The following is a 19,003-nucleotide window of genomic DNA, read 5'->3' as shown; positions in this document are numbered from 1 at the left end:
TGTGTTCCAACCTCCTAATGTTGATGATATAAGGTGATCATTTTATCTTTCTTCCAAACAGAGACAAGATGACAGAGAATAGATACTTCTTTGATGCTAAATTCTGGATGATGCCGGGGGAAGAAATTGATGTCATCATGATATCACACTGAAAGGATAGAACCAGCCCTGAAACTTCAGAGTACAAGGGACAGAATGAGCAAAGTTCCACGACATCGAGGTACATAGGACAGGAGGAAACAGGCAGGAGAGATGGAGGAAAGTCTTACCAAGTGATGCGAGCTAAGTCCCAAGCATCTCTTACCCTAGAGGTAAAGCTGACCGACTGCCTAGTGGCAGCATTGCTTCTTGCAGCAGCACTTCTGCTGGCAGCAGCACTTCTGCTGGCAACAGCCCTTCCCACAGCCGCACGAGCCACACGAGCCACACGAGCCACAGCCACAGGAGCGGCGGCAGCAGCAGACCACGGGGACACTGCAGCAGCCCCCACAGCAGCCACAGCAGCAGGGGCAGCAGCCAGAGCAGCAGCCGACCCGGTAGCATCTGCAGGTGGTGCAGCTGCCGCAGCCACCACCACAACCACCACCGCAGCCACCACCGCAGCCGCCACCGCAGCCACCACCGCAGCCACCACAGCTTCCACAGCCACAGCACCCCATGGTGTCAGTAGAGAGAACTCAGGAGAGGTGAGGACGGATGTTCAGGAGGTGAGGGAGGTCTGATGCTGCCTTCTGCTGGGGGAGGCCCTTATATACCCCATTCGGGGGAGCCTAACCCAGCGCATGTGGCCACTTCCTTGTTGTAGTTTCCACCAGCTTCCCTGGGAGAATTTCACAAGACTCTGAGTGTATTTCCTCATTGAACACCTCTGACCTCATAGAATTGCTTATTTCAGCGTTTACTTCTTCCTCAAGTTATGCTTCTAATGAAACAATGTGTTTCTAAAATGTTGATCTTGTTTTCATCTAGCTGTCTTCCAGGGTAAGTAGGAGCTGCCCATGAGTCTCATTTGATGAGAGTTCATCTGTTTTCTGAGCATTAGGGTCCCTCAGCACTGAGGAAGAACTTTCCCTTGGTTTCAGAGGAACCCTTCTCTGCTTGCAGATATTCTTTCCTGAATGCCAGAGAAGGTGGGATCCCGTGTAGGAAGCAAATCACCCAAATTTGCCTCTTCTCACATGTCACAAGTTTCTGCATCTAAAAAGTCAAAAGGGTTTTCTCATTTATTTTCAGATTCCCTTTTGTCCTTGACTTATGCGTCAAAATATGGGAGAGCTGCTTTGAAAGGGATCGCTCTGGGGTTGCAGATCTTGTGACAATGTATTTCAAAATGAGTTTCCCACGCTGGCTTGTCTCTCCTCTCTTCTCTGCTCATGGGGTCGTGGATGAAGGAGCTGAGAGCCTCAACCACCAGCTGGCTTCATGTCCCAAATAAGGCACAGTCCCTCTGTGGCTCAGTTCCCTTAGTTTAGGGGAGATCATGTCTATTTTTTAAAAGTAGACAATATTTTTTAGAGCAGTTTTAGCTTTACAGAAAAATCGTGCTGAAAGTACAGAGATTTCCCATAGACCCCCTGCCCCAACACACCCATAGCTTCCTATACTATCAACATCCCTCACTAGTTGTTAGAACTGATGAACCAACACTGACATGTCATTATCACTCAAAGTCCATAGTTAACATCAGGGTTCACTTTTGGTGTTATACATTCCGTGAGTTTTGATAAATGTATAATGACAGGTAGCCACCATTATAATATACAGAGCAGTTTTGCTGTTCTAAAAATCCTCTATGTTCTTCTTAGTCATCCCGCCTTCCCCACTAATCTCTGTCTCCAGTTTTACCTTTTCCAGAATGTCATATACTTAGAATAATTCATGTCTAATTAAAAAAATATATATAATTTATGTCCTGCCTAGACTTGTGTTGGCCTGAAATAATCACAATTAATCTTCCTCATTTTGTTAATGTGTCGTATCACATTGATTGATTTGTGGATGTTGAACCATCCCTGTGTCCTTGGTATAAATCCCAGTTGATCATGGTGTACGATCTTTTTGAGGTATTGCTGTATTTGGTTTGCCAATGTTTTGTGGAGGGTTTTTGCATCTATGTTCATCAGCAATATTGGCCTGTAATTTTCCTTCTTTGTGTTGTCTTCGTCTGGCTTTGGGATCAGAGTGATGTTGGCCTCACAGAATGTGTTAGGAAATGTTCCACCTTCCTCAATTTTTTGGAATAGTTTGAGGAGGATAGGTGTTAAATCTTCTTTGAGTGCTTGGTAGAATTCTCCATTGAAGCCATCTGGTCTTGGATTTTATTTTTTGGGATGTTTTTGATTACTGTTCAATCTCTTTACTTGTGATTGGTCTATTCAGATTCTCTATTTTTTCTTGATATAGTTTTGGGAGGTTGTATAAGTCTAAGAATTTATTTCTCCTAGATTGTCTAATTTGTTGGCATATAGTTTTTCATAGTATTGTCTTATAATCCTTTGTATTTCTGTGGAATCTGTTGTAATTTCTCCTCTTTCATTTCTAATTTTATTTATTTGAACCTTCTCTCTTTTTTGCTTAGTGAGTCTGGCTAAGGGTTTATAAATTTTGTTTACCTTCTCAAAGAAACAGCTCTTTGTTTCATTCATCCTTTCTACTATTTTTTGGTTTCAATTTCATTTCTTTCTGCTCTGATTTTTATTATTTTCCCTCCTTCTGCTTACTTTGGGCTTTGTTTATTCTTTTTTTTCTAATTCTGTTAGGTGTAGTTTAAGATTGCTTATTTGAGATTTTTCTTGTTAAGGTGGGCCTGAATTGCGATGAATTTCCCTCTTAGGACTGCTTCTGCTGCATCCCATCTGAGTTGGTATGGTGTATTTTCATTTTCATTTGTCTTCAGATTTTTTTTTTTTTTGAGGAAGATTAACCCTGAGCTAACATCTGCTGCCGATCCTCCTCTTTTTGCTGAGGAAGACTGGCCCTGAGCTAACACCTGTGCCCATCTTCCTCTACTTTATATGTGGGATGACTGCCACAGCATGGCTTGACAAGCGGTGTGTAGGTCTGCACCCGGGATCTGAACCGGCAAACTCTGGGCTGCTGAAACAGAACGTGTGAACTTAACCACTGTGCCACTGGGCTGGCCCTTGTCTCCAGATATTTTTTGATTTGTCGTTTAATTTCTTCAATGATCCATACTGTTCACTAGCATGTTGTTTAGTCTCCACATCTTTGTCACTTTCCCAACTTTTTTCTTATAGTTGATTTCTAATTTCAAGTATTATGGTTGGAAATGATGCTTGATATGACTTCAACCTTCTTAAATTTATTGAGGCTTGCCTTGTTTCCCAACATATGGTCTATCCTTGAGAATGTTCCATGTGCACTTGAGAAGAAATATGTATTCTGATGGTTTTGGATGTATTCTTCTGTATATATTTATTAAGTCCATCTGGTCTAGTTTTTTGTTTAAATCCACTATTTCCTTGTTGACTTTCTGTCTGAATGATCTATCCATTGATGTAAATGGGGTGTTAAGGTCCCCTACTATTATTGTGTTGTTGCTAGTATCTCCTTTTAGGTTTGTAAATAGCTGCTTCATGGTGCTCCTGTGTTGGGTGCATATATATTTAAAGTGTTATGTCTTCTCAGTGGAGTGTCCCTTTTATCATTATATACTGCTCCTCTTTGTCACTCATTACCTGTTTTATCTTGAAGTCTGCTTTGTCTAATATAAGTATGGCAACACCTGCTTTCTTTTACTTGCCATTAGCTTGGAGTATCATCTTCCATCCTTTCACTCTGGGCCTGTGTTTGTCTTTGGAGCTAAGATGTTTCCTGGAGGCAGCATATTGTTGGGTCTTGTTTGTTAACCCATCCTGCCGTCTTGTGTCTTTTGATTGGAGAATTCAATCTATTTACATTTAGAGTGATTATTGATATATGAGGGCTTAATGCTGTCATTTTATCACCCATTTTCCTGTTCTTCTGCATTTCCTTTGTTTCTCATCCCATGTATTTCAGACTACCGATTCAGATAGGTAGCTTTCTATGATGGTTTTCTTAGTTTTCTCTTTATTTATCATTTGTGTCTCTGTTCTGATTATTTGTTTAGTGGCTACCATGAGGTTTGTATAAAAAATCTCATAGATGAGATAGTCCATTTTCTGATAGCCTCTTATTTCCTTAGACTAAGCCAATTCCCTCCCTTTCCTCTTCCCTTTCTACGTTATTATTGTCACAACTTATTCCATCTTGTCTTGTGAGTTTATGGTTAAAATGATGAGATTATATTTATTTTTGGTGTTTTCCTTTCCTTTTTCTTTAATGTTATAATTAAGTGTTTGCTAACCTGTTCTGATAGAGAGCTGCAATTTTCTAATTTTGTCTACCTATTTATCTCCCTGCTCAAGGCTTTTTGACCCCCCCCCTTTTTTTTTTTCCAGGTATGAGGGCCTTCTTGAGCATTTCTTTTCTGGGGGAAGGTCTTGTGGCAATAAACTCCATTAGCTTTTGTTTATCTGGGAAAGTTTTTATTTCTCCATCATATCTGAAGGAGATTTTGGCTGGATAGAGTATTCTTGGCTGAAAGTTTTTGATTTTCAGAATTTTGAATATATCCTTCCACTCTCTCCTAGCCTGTAAGGAAAATCACTGAAAGTCTGATAGGGGTTCCTTTGTAAATTATTTTCTTCTGCCTTGCTGCCTTTAATGTTGTTTCTTTGTCGTTGACTTTTGCCAGCTTTACTACTATATGCCTTTGAGAAGGTCTTTTTACACTGATGTAGTTAGGAGGTCTATTGACTTCTTTCACTTGTATTTCCAGCTTCTTCTCCAGGTTTGGGAAGTTCTCAGCTATTATTTCTTTGAACAAGCTTTCTAGACCATTCTCCTTCTCTTCTCTCTGGAGTACCTATAATCTTTATGTTGCATTTCCTAATTGAGTTGGATATTTCTTCATTTTTCTTTTTAGTCTTACTTCTCTGTCTGAAGCATTTCTATATTTCTGTCCTCCAGACTGCTAGTTCATTCCTCCATACTATCAGCTCTTTTATCCAGGAAGTCTAGATTTTTCTTTATCTCATCCATTGTGTTTTTCATCTCTAATATTTCTGATTGGTTTTTCTTTATAGTTTCAATCTCTTTTGTGAAGAACTTCCTGATTTCATCGAACTGTCTGTATTTCCTTGTAATTTGTTGAGTTCTTTTTATGATAGCTATTTTGAATTTTCTGTCATTTAGATTACAAATTTCTCTTCTATCAGGATTGATTGCTGGGTGCTTGTCATTTTCTTTCTGGTCTGGAGTTTAATATATTTTTTCATGCTGTTTGATGGCATGGATTTGTGCCTCTGCATAGTGATAGTATCTGGTTGCAGCTTCCACCTGTTGCCACTGGGTGGGGGTCAAGAATTGTGTATTCTAAGCCTACTATGACCCCTCACAGCTGCTGCTTGTCTACCATATGTGGGGCCACTCCGGCTGACGGGCTGAGCTGGAGTGCTGGGCTAGGCAAGGGGCACTTTCTTTTGCCTGTGCAATATGGGGGTTGTTCTTGCTCTGCCTTTGCTATCTGTTCTCCTGGGGTCCTGGCTTGATGAAGACACCCCTGCAATAACTTAGTCACCTCTGTGAGGGGCTTTCCCACAGGCTTTGAGGGAACTTGGAGAGCGAAGGTGTTCCCACAGAGGGCCCCCCGCCCCCCTCTCTCAGAGCTGTGCTTGGTTCCATGCCTTGGGTTACTGCCATTGGGGGAGGGAGAGGAGATCCCCTTACCTCCTTCTACTTCTTTCGGGGAGTCCAGCACCTCCACTTTCAGACGGATGTCTGCATGGGTCTCTCAGACACCTTTTGTGTTGTGTGAATGTCCTCTGTTGGTATATGAATGTCCTTTTCCTTGTATCTTGGTTGGTGAGTCAAAGGTGGGGGCTGACTCTGCCATGATACTGACATCCAATCACGCATTTATCTTGACTGCCACTTAAGGAGGTTCACAGTAGATGTAAGAAACTTACTTTGCACACCCCTGTAGCTTCTATATCTAGCTATCATAGAATAAAGAGACTAACTACATGTACATGGCCCTGCTCCAGGTATTTTGTTGTATTTATTCTCAATACAGTCCTGCAAGGTAGATTCATTAGCAATTCTGGCTCAAAGGGGTCAAGGGACATGCTGAGGGTCACATCTGGAGTCTGAGCAGGATTCCTCCTCAGCCCTGTGTCACTCTCCCTGAACACAACAAAGGGATGACTATGTCTCTTTGATTCTTAGATCTGCTCTGTCTCCTCAGAACCTACTGCCGTGACTTCCAGGCTAGAGTTTTCCTTTCAATTATAACTTTGAGATACAACATCACTTGCAGTGATTACAATGATCTCCCATCGCATTTAACATATTTTGTGCAGAGCGATGGTTAGTTGAGTCTATGATCCTCTGCAGAAATGCCTGAAATGGATCACGTATGCTCAGTCACCCGTCACTTCTGAAGGAGCACTTGTGTCTCAAATATCCTCTGCAAATGTCACCACAGACATTTGAGAGAATGGTGAATGACCTATGCTTTCACAGCCAAGCTTGGTTTCTTGGTCAGATTTTTATACTTGGAAAGATACCATGATTGGTCATCTAAAAATCATATTTGAAGAAAGCTACCTCACCACCACTGTTTTCCTCACCTGTGACCTCTTGGAAGATTTTTGGTCTTATTCAAAGCTCAACTAAAACATATTCTGTCCACTATTATTGCCCACAAAGCATTGCTCACTCCTCCCTTCCCACTTTCTCTGTTTCTTTCTTGATGTTCTCATGTTGCCAGATTACAACCTGTTGTCTGTGTTCCTGACAAGACTGTGAGCTCCTTGAAGTCTGGGATCATCTTGTATTTATATTTTCATCCCTGTGTCAGGAACACAGAAATGAATTGACAAAAGGACAGGTTGATGAGAGGTGAGGATGTAATGGACTGAATGTTTGTGTCCACCCAAATTCATATGCCGAAATCCTAACCCCCAATGTGATGGTGTTATGACATGGGACCTTTGGGAGGTGCTTAGGTCATGAGGGAGGAGCCCTCATGAATGGGATTAGTGCCCTTACAAAAGAGACCCCAAAGAGCTCTCTCGTCTTCTTTCTGCCACGTGAGGATGCAACTAGAAGTCAACAGTCTGCCACCTGGAACAGGGCTCTCACTAGAACCTGACTGTGCTGGCACCCTGATCTTGGATTCTAGCCTCCTGAACTGAGAAATAAATTTCTGTTGTATATAAGCCACCCAACCTGTAATATTTTGTTATAGCAGCCTGAGTGGAGACAGATATGATCAGGTAAAATAACTTGGCCAAAGAAGAATCACAGTGCAGACTTCCAAAGAGAAACTGAGCAGAAGGCTGTGGCAGGCTATGGAAAGATGGGGACTTCCTACCCAGCCTGGAAGAGACAGCAATCGAGGGGGAAGAGGTACAGGATAAGCACTGGGCCAGTTACAAGATGGCAAGGTTTACTGGTGGCATTCTCTCAGCTCCATTTTTCTGCTTCTTTTCTACTTTCTGGAGCATTGCTTTTCTATTCCCCACAACCTAGGTCTCTTAGAAGCCCCTTTGAGCTCCCTGGGGTACCTAATATTATGAAAAAATGTTCATCTCCCCGGGCTCCTTCCCCAGGCCTCCTGTCTTCTCACCAGTGACTTGTGACTGCCAGGAGTCAGCAGGCAAGCCCACTGGGGTCCAACTATGGCACCTGCTCTTCCCCTCACCAGCATCATTTGCATTTCTTTGTATTTCTTTTTCCCTTCCTGAGGGAGTGAAAGATAGAATGCTGGGTTACCTTGATTAGCAAAACAGCATGGACTTCAGGCTTTTTTGTGCTTTGCTCTTTCTATACCACTTCTTAGAAAGGAGGCAGGATTTTGTTTTGTTGCCATTGCTATAATTTCCTGTGGTGTTCTCAGTATTGATTGCCTGCCTTCCTGTGGTATTTGACACAAGAGAAACTAGAGGAGAGCACAAATCAGTTTACTCCAACAAACATTTTTTGAGCACTTGCTCCTTGTAAGTATGGTGGCAGGGGTAAGTAAAAGCAGCGAGCCCCTCCTGTCCTCTCTCACCAGCTACCCTAGGTCCTTAGCCCCTTTAGGATCATATGCTCCAGGAATTCTCTCCAAACATTTAAAAGGAAAGAAGAATTTCATAGAAATCCTTTTTGCAGACTTCAAGCAACTATCTCTAAACTGGCATCCTTTTCCAGAGCTCTGTGATCAGGGATCTCCCTCCTTATATTTATGTAGAGCCCTGGATCTCAATGGGGTGTGAGTTTGCCCTCCGAGAAACATTTGGCAATGTCTGGAGACATTTTTTTTTTTTGTAAGGAAGATTGGCCCCGAGCTAACATCTGTTGCCAATCTTCCTCTTTTTGCTTGAGGAAGACTTGCTGAGCTAACGTCTGTGCCAATCCTCCTCCATTTTATGTGGGACACCACCACAGCATGGCTTGATGAGTGGTGCTAGGTCCACCTCCAGGATCCAAACTTGTGAACCCTGGGCTGCCAAAGCAGAGCATGTGAACTCAACCACTGGCCACTGGGCTGACCCCTGGAGACATTTTTGATTGTCATAACTGGGAGAGACATTGCCATAACTAGTGGGTGGAGCCCAGGAAGGTGTTCAACATCCTACAATGCACAGGAAATCCCCCTACAACAAGGAAATATCTGCCTCAAAATGTCAGTACTTCCATGGTTGAGAAACCCTTCTTAGTGCTTTCTTTCCAAAACATTTTCCCATCTGTTATTTCAAAACAACATAGTTGCCTGAGACTGGCCTGAAAGAAAATTATTCCTCAGTTCATTGATAAAGATGCATGGAGCCCCTGGCATGTAGGAGGTTTTGTGCTGGGGTGTTCTTTAATGGAACATTTTGTGCCATTATTTGGTCTCTGAATAGAGCAGGAACTAAGGCTGCATGTAGGGCCACCTATATCAGACCATGTAAAATGTACAATATGGGTCCTATTAGTCAATTTCAAACATGTCTTGAATATTAATTAAAAAAATATATTTACATGATTAAATAATTCCATGGTGCCCTCTGCCATCCCACCTGACCTTCTAGGCCACTTAGCAGAGGCAGTACTGTCATCTAGCGAGCTGTTTCTGATGGGAGCTGCCCTATATTTCTTATTAATTCCTTTATATGGCTATTTTTTGATTGCCAATGTTAGTTTTTATTAACATAGGTGGGGATTTAACTCTCTTATACTAATCCCAATATTTTTATATCACTATCTTTAGTAAAATCCATAACTGATGCTAAATTAATTATTACAATATAAATATTACACATTCTAGAGTCAAAGTAGTCTATTGTGATTATATTTCCTTAATGTGCCATCTTTCATTTTCTGGAATATCTGTCTTTTTGCTTTTGTTTTATTTCTCTTTATCTGCCATTATAAGCCATACTATTTTGCATTTAGATTTTCATCTTAGATATCAATTGATAAAAACTTTTCAAGCACCTGAATTCATTTTTCCTTCTAATTAGGAAATGCTTTCTTATTTTAAATGCAATAGGAATTGTACTACAAAGAGGTGAGCCATTGCAAAGATTTACTTGTGCTTTCTAAGCAGTCACACTGTGAAATATACTGCATAATGGGACACAGCAGCTTGCTTTACATCTATGTGGTAGGGAATAAGATCTTCCATTACCTGGTGAACAAGCCCTGGTGAGGGTGTCACCTGGCAATGACACATGAGCCTGAGACCTCTTTCATTTCTTCAGTCTTTGGTAAGAGGACTTGTGGGCTGAACACAGGAATAGCCTCCAGATGATGTTTATTTGTTGTTCAGATGTCAGACCATCAGTTCAAGCAGAGCCTGTTGTGCTATGTGGGTCTTCCTAGTGGTCCCATGACTGTTGACAGTATCCCCTTCTCCGTGACTTCCAGGGGCCCTTGCTGGAATTTTTAGGGCATCTGACTTAGAAAAATAAATAAGTCCAATAAATCTAGCTGACATTCCAAAAAAAGGAAGCAATTAATGTATTATGAGATTCTCCCATGACCACTGAGCCAAATAGCAACAGGGAAGTGGTCATGTGTCTTCCCTCTCCTGTCCCTAGAGCTGGTATATAAGGGCCTCCCAGCAGAAGGTGGCATCAGACCTCACTCATCTCCTGAACATCCCTCCTCACCTCTCCTGAGTCCTCTCTACTGACACCATGGGGTGCTGTGGCTGTGGAAGCTGTGGTGGCTGCGGTGGTGGCTGTGGTGGCTGCAGTGGCTGTGGTGGCTGCGGTGGTGGCTGCGGTGGTGGTTGTGGTGGTGGCTGCGGCAGCTGCACCACCTGCAGATGCTACCGGGTCGGCTGCTGCTCCGGCTGCTGCCCCTGCTGCTGTGGCTGCTGTGGGGGCTGCTGCAGTGTCCCCGTGGTCTGCTGCTGCCGCCGCTCCTGTGGCTGTGGCTCCTGTGGCTCGTGTGGCTCGTGCGGCTGTGGGAAGGGTTGTTGCCAGCAGAAGTGCTGCTGCAAGAAGCAATGCTGCTGCTAGGTGGCTTGCCCGGCTTCTGGGAAAGTGCTGCAGGTAACTGTCCGATTGGTAAGATTTTCTTTCTTCCTGCGAGTCCTCCCTGATTTGAATGTCACAAGGGTGACATGAGACTGGTTCTCAGGCTGAGGAGTTTAATCTATATCCCCTGGTCCCTGAGATCCTGCCTCCAAATGAAAAACACCAACAAATCCTCCTCCATCCATCACTGAAGTATGAACCCAGCAAAACAGAGTGATGGTTTTTAATGCTATGCTTTCTTGAAATTTTACTGTTGAAATGGTGGTTTCTATTCCTCTTCTCTTCTTTCGATGGCTTATGAATCCTGTATCTCTGCTACTATTTTCTGTTTCTGTAAGCCTAAGACAATTCTTTTCCTAATAAACCACATAAAATTGGCATTCAAAGACTCATCAACATCTCTTTTTTTTCTTTTTTGAATGTGTCTCACCCAAAGATGCTATTAAGCCCATCAAAGTGAGTAAGACCCCTGCTGTTGGTTTGAGATGGGTTTAGAGTAATTAATGGATAATTTGTCTCTAATAGCTTTTCACTATTGATAGTAAAAATTTGGTGGTTTCAACTACCCTTTTATATAAATCATAAAAAGGATTCTGGGAACATCATATCCCTGGATGCTTATTTTGTCACTGTCTCTTCGGCCCTAGATTTAACTTTTCTAACAGATTTTGATCTCAGCGTCTATAACCAGATGAAATTCAACACCTAAAGCAATGTGTATCTATTTAGGTCTTGTTTATTTCAGTTTGGTCCTATGAACAGTCTAAAATTTGATTACAGTTTCATGAGATTTTTTAATTCCATCACCAGTACTAGTTAACTGTCTTTTTGGCAGATTATGGTCACAAAATACTAGCGTGGTTTAAGTGAATAAATCTATCGGGAAGAGTTGTGAGTTACTAAAAGGCTATCCCCGTTGGTTATATTCTATCATAAGTAAATGTATTATAAGAACATAAAAATAAAGAGGTTACCATGTGTTGCTTTCAAACCACATCTCTCAGAGTCCCTTGAAGGTGAAACCACCCATGGTGTACACTGATAAACCCACCTTCAGAATGCAGGGCCCTTTCTTATGAACCATCCCTTAGAATTTTCTACCTAAATCTGCTCTCTCTTGAAAGTGGGAGATGGAGAAAGGGGCAGAAGAGCGCCTCCGTGGTTCAGGCAGCTGGCCCAGGGCTGCGAAGGTGATTGACCCCCTCTGGTTTATGCCCTCTCTCTCTTCCACTCCGTGGGGGGCGGGGGGCAGCACTCACAGAGAGCAGATGCTTCAGAAGTGTCCCATTGAAAAGAACTGCAGGAAGCGCTGGTACAAGAGTGAAAGCACGGCAAAACACAACAGCAGGAGCTTGCAGAAAGAGGCTGTGGGAGGATTTCATAAGCTCCAGGAAAAATGGGTCCTTCCTGCCTGGCCCAAGTCTGCTTTCAGATGTCCCTACAAGATAATGATGGGAGATACTGCGTGCTGGGGGGTTATTATTACTTGTTACTGCTTGGCAGCCATTGTATTCATATGTGCATCACAGGAACCAGATAATAATATAAAATAGATGAATTCGCTTCAGCATGTACCTCGAGATCCCCAGCTCTGTCAGACACTGTGCCCGGCATGGGAGGAAACACAACAATCCAGGGCTGGAGCTCATGGAGGGGATTGGATCCGAGGGATACTCAGTAAAGTAAAGACTTCTGAGGATCACAGCAACGTCAGAAATATGCACCAGCAGCATAATATTTTTATAGATACTTTATATCCCCTCATTTTACAAATATTTATTGAGTACCTACAATGTGTTAGGCACTGTCCTAGGCACCAAGAATACTCCAATGGACAAAACAGGTAACAACTCCTGTTCTCAGGAATTTTTTTTGTCATACCTAAAGCTTTATCTTAATACGTTTAATTAATTGCAGAACATCACTGACAACTAGAAACTTGTATGCAAGAGTGATTTTTACAACTGGAGAGTAGATAAAAATATAATAGATAATGGAGGGGTCAGCCCCGTGGCTGAGTGGTTAATTCACGTGCTCTGCTTCAGCTTCAGTGGCCCAGGGTTTTGCTGGTTTGGATCCTGGGCGGGACACGGCACCGCTCATCAGGCCATGCTGAGGCAGCGTCCCACATAGCACAACCGGAAGGACCTGCAACTAGAATACACAACTATGTACTGGGGGGCTTTGGGGAGAAGAAGAAGAAAAAAAGAAGATTGGCAACAGATGTTAGCTCAGGGCCAATCTTTAAAAAACAAAACAAAACAAACTAAATAATGGAGTTGTAACAATAAATACACCTTAAATATGAGTATACATATCGATACCCCACCTGTATAAAAGTCACGCTCTGCAGATACACTCTCCACGTACTGTCTTTGTGGGGTACTGAATTCCGGGAAGGATCTTTGAAGGTTTACATGTGTCCCATTAGTTATGGTTATTTCCAGAGAGCTTATGTAGGAGCAACACATTACAAATTAAAAAAAAAATCACACAAATTAAAAAAAATTTAATTCATTTTTGTTCTGTCAGGAATGAGCGTTTCTTAAATATTACAAATGGTGAAACAAATATACTAGCTTGCAGATATGTACAATTTACTACTACATACTTCAAAAATGCAGGAAGATGAATTAGATATATATAATATATATAATTTTAGATCTAATGAACAATTCAATATTGCTCTTGTGTTGATCTTGCTGTATTGCATGCACGCCCAGGGCACACCTAATATCCTAGTCGTGGGAGTTAGACAATACACATAATAAATAAGCACATTATATAGCATGTTAGAGACTGAGAGAATGAATATACAAATGGACAATGACAGGACCATATATAAAACTAGAACTCTGACCCATAACCTGCAGCACCTGCCCAGGAAACCAACCCATTATCTAAACAACCAACCCAGGCAGCCAACCTGCTATTCACAGTCAGACCCACAGGAATGCAGATCACTACCTCTAGCAAAGAATCCAGGAAGTCAGATGATAGCTCCTGTAATAATCGGCCCCAAAAGGTCATGGCTTGATTAATAACTCACAGCTTCCCTAATTTTTGTCCCTTCTTCCAACTTAGGACCAACCAGAGGCAAATACGCACTCTAACCAGTCACATAGGACGCCCCACTTCTAGTTAGCCCACCTGCAACTTCCCCAGGCCCACAGCCTCCCTTCAGGTCACACCTGGATCCTTTCCTGTCTCTACCATAAAGCTTTCTTACTTCTCTGTCTGCCTTTGAGTCTCCCCAAAGGACAAGTGATGGGGGCTGACTCATTTGCTATTGTGAACTCTGAATAAATAGCCTTTGCCTATTTTCTTTGAGTGGTCTTCATTTATTTCTACAAGACTCAGGAATTCTACTCCTAGATGTGTGTAAATTCTTGCACATGTGCTCCAGCAGATATATACAAGACTGTTCATAGCCCCACTGTTAAAAATAGCAAAAACCTGGAATCAATAGAAATTCCCATTACCTGAAGAACAGATGAACAAATGAATTGTAGTATATTCACAGAAAGGAATGCATACAGATGTAATAAATCCATGTCCAAAACAAAGCAAAGAAATATGAGAACAAGTTTAGGGAAAGGACTGCCCTGGATGCAGGGGTGCAGAGGGATGGGTGGAGGTGGTGAGGAACCTTATAGGTAGACTATACTGTCAAGGTCTTAGCCTGTTACATTATTAAAATACTTAGTGAATGAAATAAAGAAGACTATGCTTAGACCTCATTATGAACCAAAGAGATTATGGTCTATTGATTTCTGTGCCCCTGAGGACCTTTAAAAAAATAAAGCATATGGGGCTGGGCCCATGGTGTAGTGGTTAAGTCTGGTGAGCTCCACTTTGGCAGCCTGGGTTCTGGGGTTTGGATCCCAGGCATAGACCTACACAGCTCATTAAGCCATGCTGTGGTGGCAACCCACATACAAAACAGAAGAAGATTGACACAGATGTTAGTTCAGTGACAATCTTCCTCAAGCAAAACAAGAGGAGGATTGGCAACAGATATTAGCTCAGAGAGAATCTTCCTCACAAAAAATAAAAAAATAATGAAAAAATAAAAACAACAAAAAATAAAAAAATAGAGTATATTAAAATGTGACATCAAGGAAAAAAACTAGAGCAGTGTATGAGAGATTCAGATTGTAGGGGATGTGGGTGGGATTTCAATTTTAAATTGGGTGGTCCAAATAGGACTCAAGGGGAAGGTGACATTTGGGCAAAGAGTAGAAAGTGATGAGGAGTGAACTCTCCAGTTATCTGGTACGAGAACCTTGTGCACAGTGAGACCCGGGGAGCGAGAAGGCAGATCCATGAGGGTGCTAGAGTAGGGTGTTCAGCAAGGCGATGTGGGGACTGCGTTGCATGGGCATCATTTTAGGTCATTGTGCACCTCGGCTTTGACTGTGAGTAATGAGAGCAACCTGGAAAGAGTTTGAGTTTAGAAAGATCACTTGCCTCACACTGTAAAAAGATTCCCCTAAACAGCACCTTGAGAATTGTCTATGGGATGGGAGCTGTGCCATCTTGAGAAAGTTCTTGCTGGGTGGGGGTGATGGGGTCTGGACCTGTGGAGTAGGGGTGCAGGTGATAAGCGGGTGGGATTCTGGTAACGTCAACTCAATCTGCTGATAAATCCAGTGCAGGGCATGAGAGGAAAATAGGAGTCATGGCGGCGCCAATGTCTTTTGGGCCTGTGCAACCGAAAGGATGAAGCTGCTGTTAACTGAGATTGACCAGGAAGTGTGTGCCTGGGAGAAAAGCACTTTTTTTGCGGGGTGTGGGGGGGGGGGTGGGAGGGGTTACTGGTCGACGATCAAGGGTCAGTTTTGAACATGTAAAGCTTAAGTTGTCAACTGTCTTCCCTTCTATAATTGTGCCCCTGTAAAACCTGGGTGACAGCAGGAAAGGTTTCATATAAAAGTTCAAGGCAGTATCTGTCTTGGGTGTAGGGACTTGAAGTTACCTTCAGGTTACTGCTCCTTTGACTTGAGTCCACAGGTAGACAAGCATTCACCCCCTTCTTGCAGAGGCAGATATGGAGGTCCCATCAAGGCATGTTGATTTGCCAAGTATTTCACTGTGTCGACATGGAACTCTTCCAGTAGACTTACTTCTTTTCTTTGCATGGATTCAGACGCCTCCTTGCCTGGGGTGAGTGGGGGTGGTGGTAGGGGGGAGGGTAGTACATGTGCTCTGGTTCAAGCCGATGCTCACAAATGGTCTGGAGCACTGACCTCAAGTCTCTAGAAAAGATGTCCCAGTTCAATTTTAACCCACAGTGAAGGAGGGGGTGTAAAAATGAATAGGACAGAGTTTGGCACTTTTCAAAAGGGGCGTAATATTGATATCCTACACATGTGACACTTGAAATTAAATGCTCCAAGCATCAGGAGGTATGGCAGTTGGTTTATTGAATTCTGAGGTCATTATCCTGCTGTGAACCCGGGGCTTGGGGGCAAGACCACATCCATGTGGGTGGGAGTAAAGTGGGATTTTCCCTGAAGGGAGCAGACAATCCACCAACCTCAGCTGAGATGGATTTAAGAATAGGACGTGGGATGAGGCCCTGCCTAGGGTGAGCCAATCCTGCTCTTTTCATTGGAGTTTATTTTCGGTTTGTGTCTGGACTCCAAAGGGAGCAAAAATGCCTGAGAGCATTCCTGTGGGAGGAGGGGAGCTGGCTGGTGCTACTGGGCAGGCAGCAAGGTGGGAGAGACGGAGCCACAAAGGCATCGGGGCAAAGAGCATGGCTGTACTTGGTCACGATTTTAAATCACATTCTGTTGTCCTTGAACTTTTAGTGGAGACTTACCTGGTTATACCTGGGGTCTGAAAGGTTGTGGGGAATTAAAGGAAGCCCTTGCTCCATCCTTGGGAGGGAAGAGGGAAAAGGCTAGAGGGCCCGAAGAGTTTAAGAGCAGTGGACATCCTCGGAGCATGCACAATCCAGCAGAGCAGGACTTGTGAGAGTCAGTAGGTGGCAGCAGAGAGCTCCCTGGTGAGGAGGCCGGAAGTGGAGGAATGCGTGTGGGGGTGCGGTCTGGTAGGGGCAGCTGTGTCTGGTATGTGACCCGGCACCCTAGGGATCTCTCAGGACAAGATGAGCTGAGAGGGCACCTAGGGCAGTGCAGCACACTACCAGAGGGACAAAATTCCAGGAAAAGGCTGGGGGTGGATCCAGCCGTCACCACTGTGGCATTTAATAGAAGTGTGATGCTGCTGTAATTACAGGCCTGGGCGTTTGGGCGGAGTGAAGCAGGTCGCTACAGTTCGTCCTGGTTTGAAATATATTGCATGCTATGATATAGGGAATATTGGCATTGTATATATGCACACACAGACACTGTAGGTCTGAGGGTAAAACATGCTTGATGCTTGTATATTAACTCTCAGTCGTATGTAGCACAATTTATTTGGCTAAACCCATATAAGTGGACTGACAAGGCCGTGATGAACGTCCAAACATGAAATACGCAGGCCTGGGCTCGGATTCCCAGGGTTCGAATCTCAGCTTTAATGTTTACTAGTTGGTGCAATAACTTCACCTCTCTGGTGTCCTTATTCCTAAAATGGAAATAATAATAATAATACCGAATTCATAGTTATTACGCAGATTAAATGAATCAGTGTCTGGCACAAAATTAGAGCTCAATAAATGTTAGCTATATATTACATCTTTTCTCTCTTTTGATTGTTTCCTTGGAGCAAATTCCTAGAGGTGGGATTACATGTTAGATCAAAGGTTATCCTTGGTTTGTACAGTCATAAAAGTTACAAAATTGCCCTCCATAAAATGTATATCAGTTATTCCCACCCACAGTTTATGATGCTTGCTTTTTATTCTGCAACCAACACCAGTTGGGTTAAAATAATATTTTGTTAATACAGCAGATGGAAAAATTAGTATTTTTTTGATGATTATTAAAGTTGAGCATCTTTTTCTAATTATACACTACTTATTGATCTTTTGTATTTTTAAGCTATTTGTTGTGGAAAAAAAATTAAACGTATATAATGAACTCCCATTTACCCAGCTTCAAAAATGATTAATTCATGATTAATTATTTTGAGGCAAATTTCTAAGATATTTCACGCACACAAATTTTATTATGTGTATCAAAAATGTAAGGACATGACTTAAAGCATAATTGCAATACCATTGTCATGCCTAAAAATTACGAATCATTTTTAATATCTTTTAATAATTAGTCATGCTCAAATTTCCCCAATTACTTCATTTTTAAATACAGTAAACTAGCCTGAGTTAGAGTTCCAAGAAGAGCCATACGTCACTGCAGCTGGTTGAAGTGTCTCTTACAGTCTCTTCTAGTGTGTGGTTCCCCCTCCATCTCTCTCTCTCCTTCAAACTTGCTTTTCCTGTAGAATTTTCCATGGCTGGATTTTGGAGTGTGATGATTGCATCCCCATGGAATCATTTAACACTCAGCACTTCCAGTGAACGGGCAATTAGACCTAGAGGACGCCTATGATTCCATTTCTATATTTGGACAAGACTACTTCATAGAAGACTATTTCTATTTGCCTAAGACTGCTTCATGGTGTTGAGTTCTTCCCTTAGAAGACACATAGTTCTATGTGTCTCTCTTTGTGTAATATTGGCATCCTTTGTTAGTCACTGCCTACATCCATTAATTCATTAGGGTTGCAAAATAGTGGTATGCATTTTCCTTCCTCTTTATTACCTGGACTACTTCTACAGAGAGAAATGTTCCCTCTTCAGCTCTGTGGTAACTATGAGGTACAGTTGATTTAGGAAAGGCAGGAAAAAAGCCTGATGCTCCCCCGACTATTTTTAAAAACCAGTTTCAAAATAGTGTCTTAATTTCCTGGCATCTTTCAAAGATGACTGATGAGGTTTATTTATTATCTTTTTGGTATTATTATGAACTCATGAATTTAAAAATATTTTTTGTTTCAGTTCATTGCAACTATTATTCTTTTCGATGCTCAAATTGTCTTCTTGATATGATCCCACCACTCTTCGCAGCTTCCTTGTTTTCTAGCATGACAAGATCTTCAGGGTTCATCTTGTCCATTTTTTGAGCCAAATTGAGAATCATTCATTTTTCAAGGAGGCTTGGTTTATATTTCTTTTTATAATGCCTAATTCTGTATCTTGCACATTTTTTCCCATATGGATTTGTAAGAACTCTTTACATATGAAATTATTAAGCTTTGTCTGTCATATGAGCATATATGGTTTTCCCAGCTTTAAACATTTTGAAACTTAGCTCTCTTTGCTTTTAGAGGTAAAATGACTAGTTTTGGGACAGATGCCTGAAGTTAAAAACAGAGCCTTACTGAGTTTCCTTCTTAGTCTGTAATTCAGCTTCTCTCAACCTGAGAGTGTCTTAGACCCTGGCGAGACCCTGAGCTAAGAGCTTGGTGCCTTAAATCTATCCTTTATT

General features: G+C 42.2%; 1 protein-coding gene across 1 annotated transcript; it reads left to right on the top strand.

Annotated features, from left to right (window-relative positions):
* The first annotated feature begins 275 nt into the window (after nt 1-275).
* Nucleotides 276-10,578, top strand: LOC139041015 (uncharacterized). The gene is made up of 2 exons (XM_070489146.1): nt 276-707; nt 10,198-10,578. Exons 1-2 carry the CDS (start codon nt 276-278, stop codon nt 10,576-10,578), a joined length of 813 nt encoding a protein of 270 aa, XP_070345247.1.
* Nucleotides 10,579-19,003: the final 8,425 nt, after the last annotated feature.

The sequence above is a fragment of the Equus asinus genome, chromosome 19, assembly GCF_041296235.1.
Source record: "Equus asinus isolate D_3611 breed Donkey chromosome 19, EquAss-T2T_v2, whole genome shotgun sequence".
In the NCBI taxonomy this organism is placed as follows: Eukaryota; Metazoa; Chordata; class Mammalia; order Perissodactyla; family Equidae; genus Equus; species Equus asinus.
The sequence above is the reverse complement of the archived record's forward strand: the minus strand, read 5'-3'. Positions and strand labels throughout refer to the sequence as shown.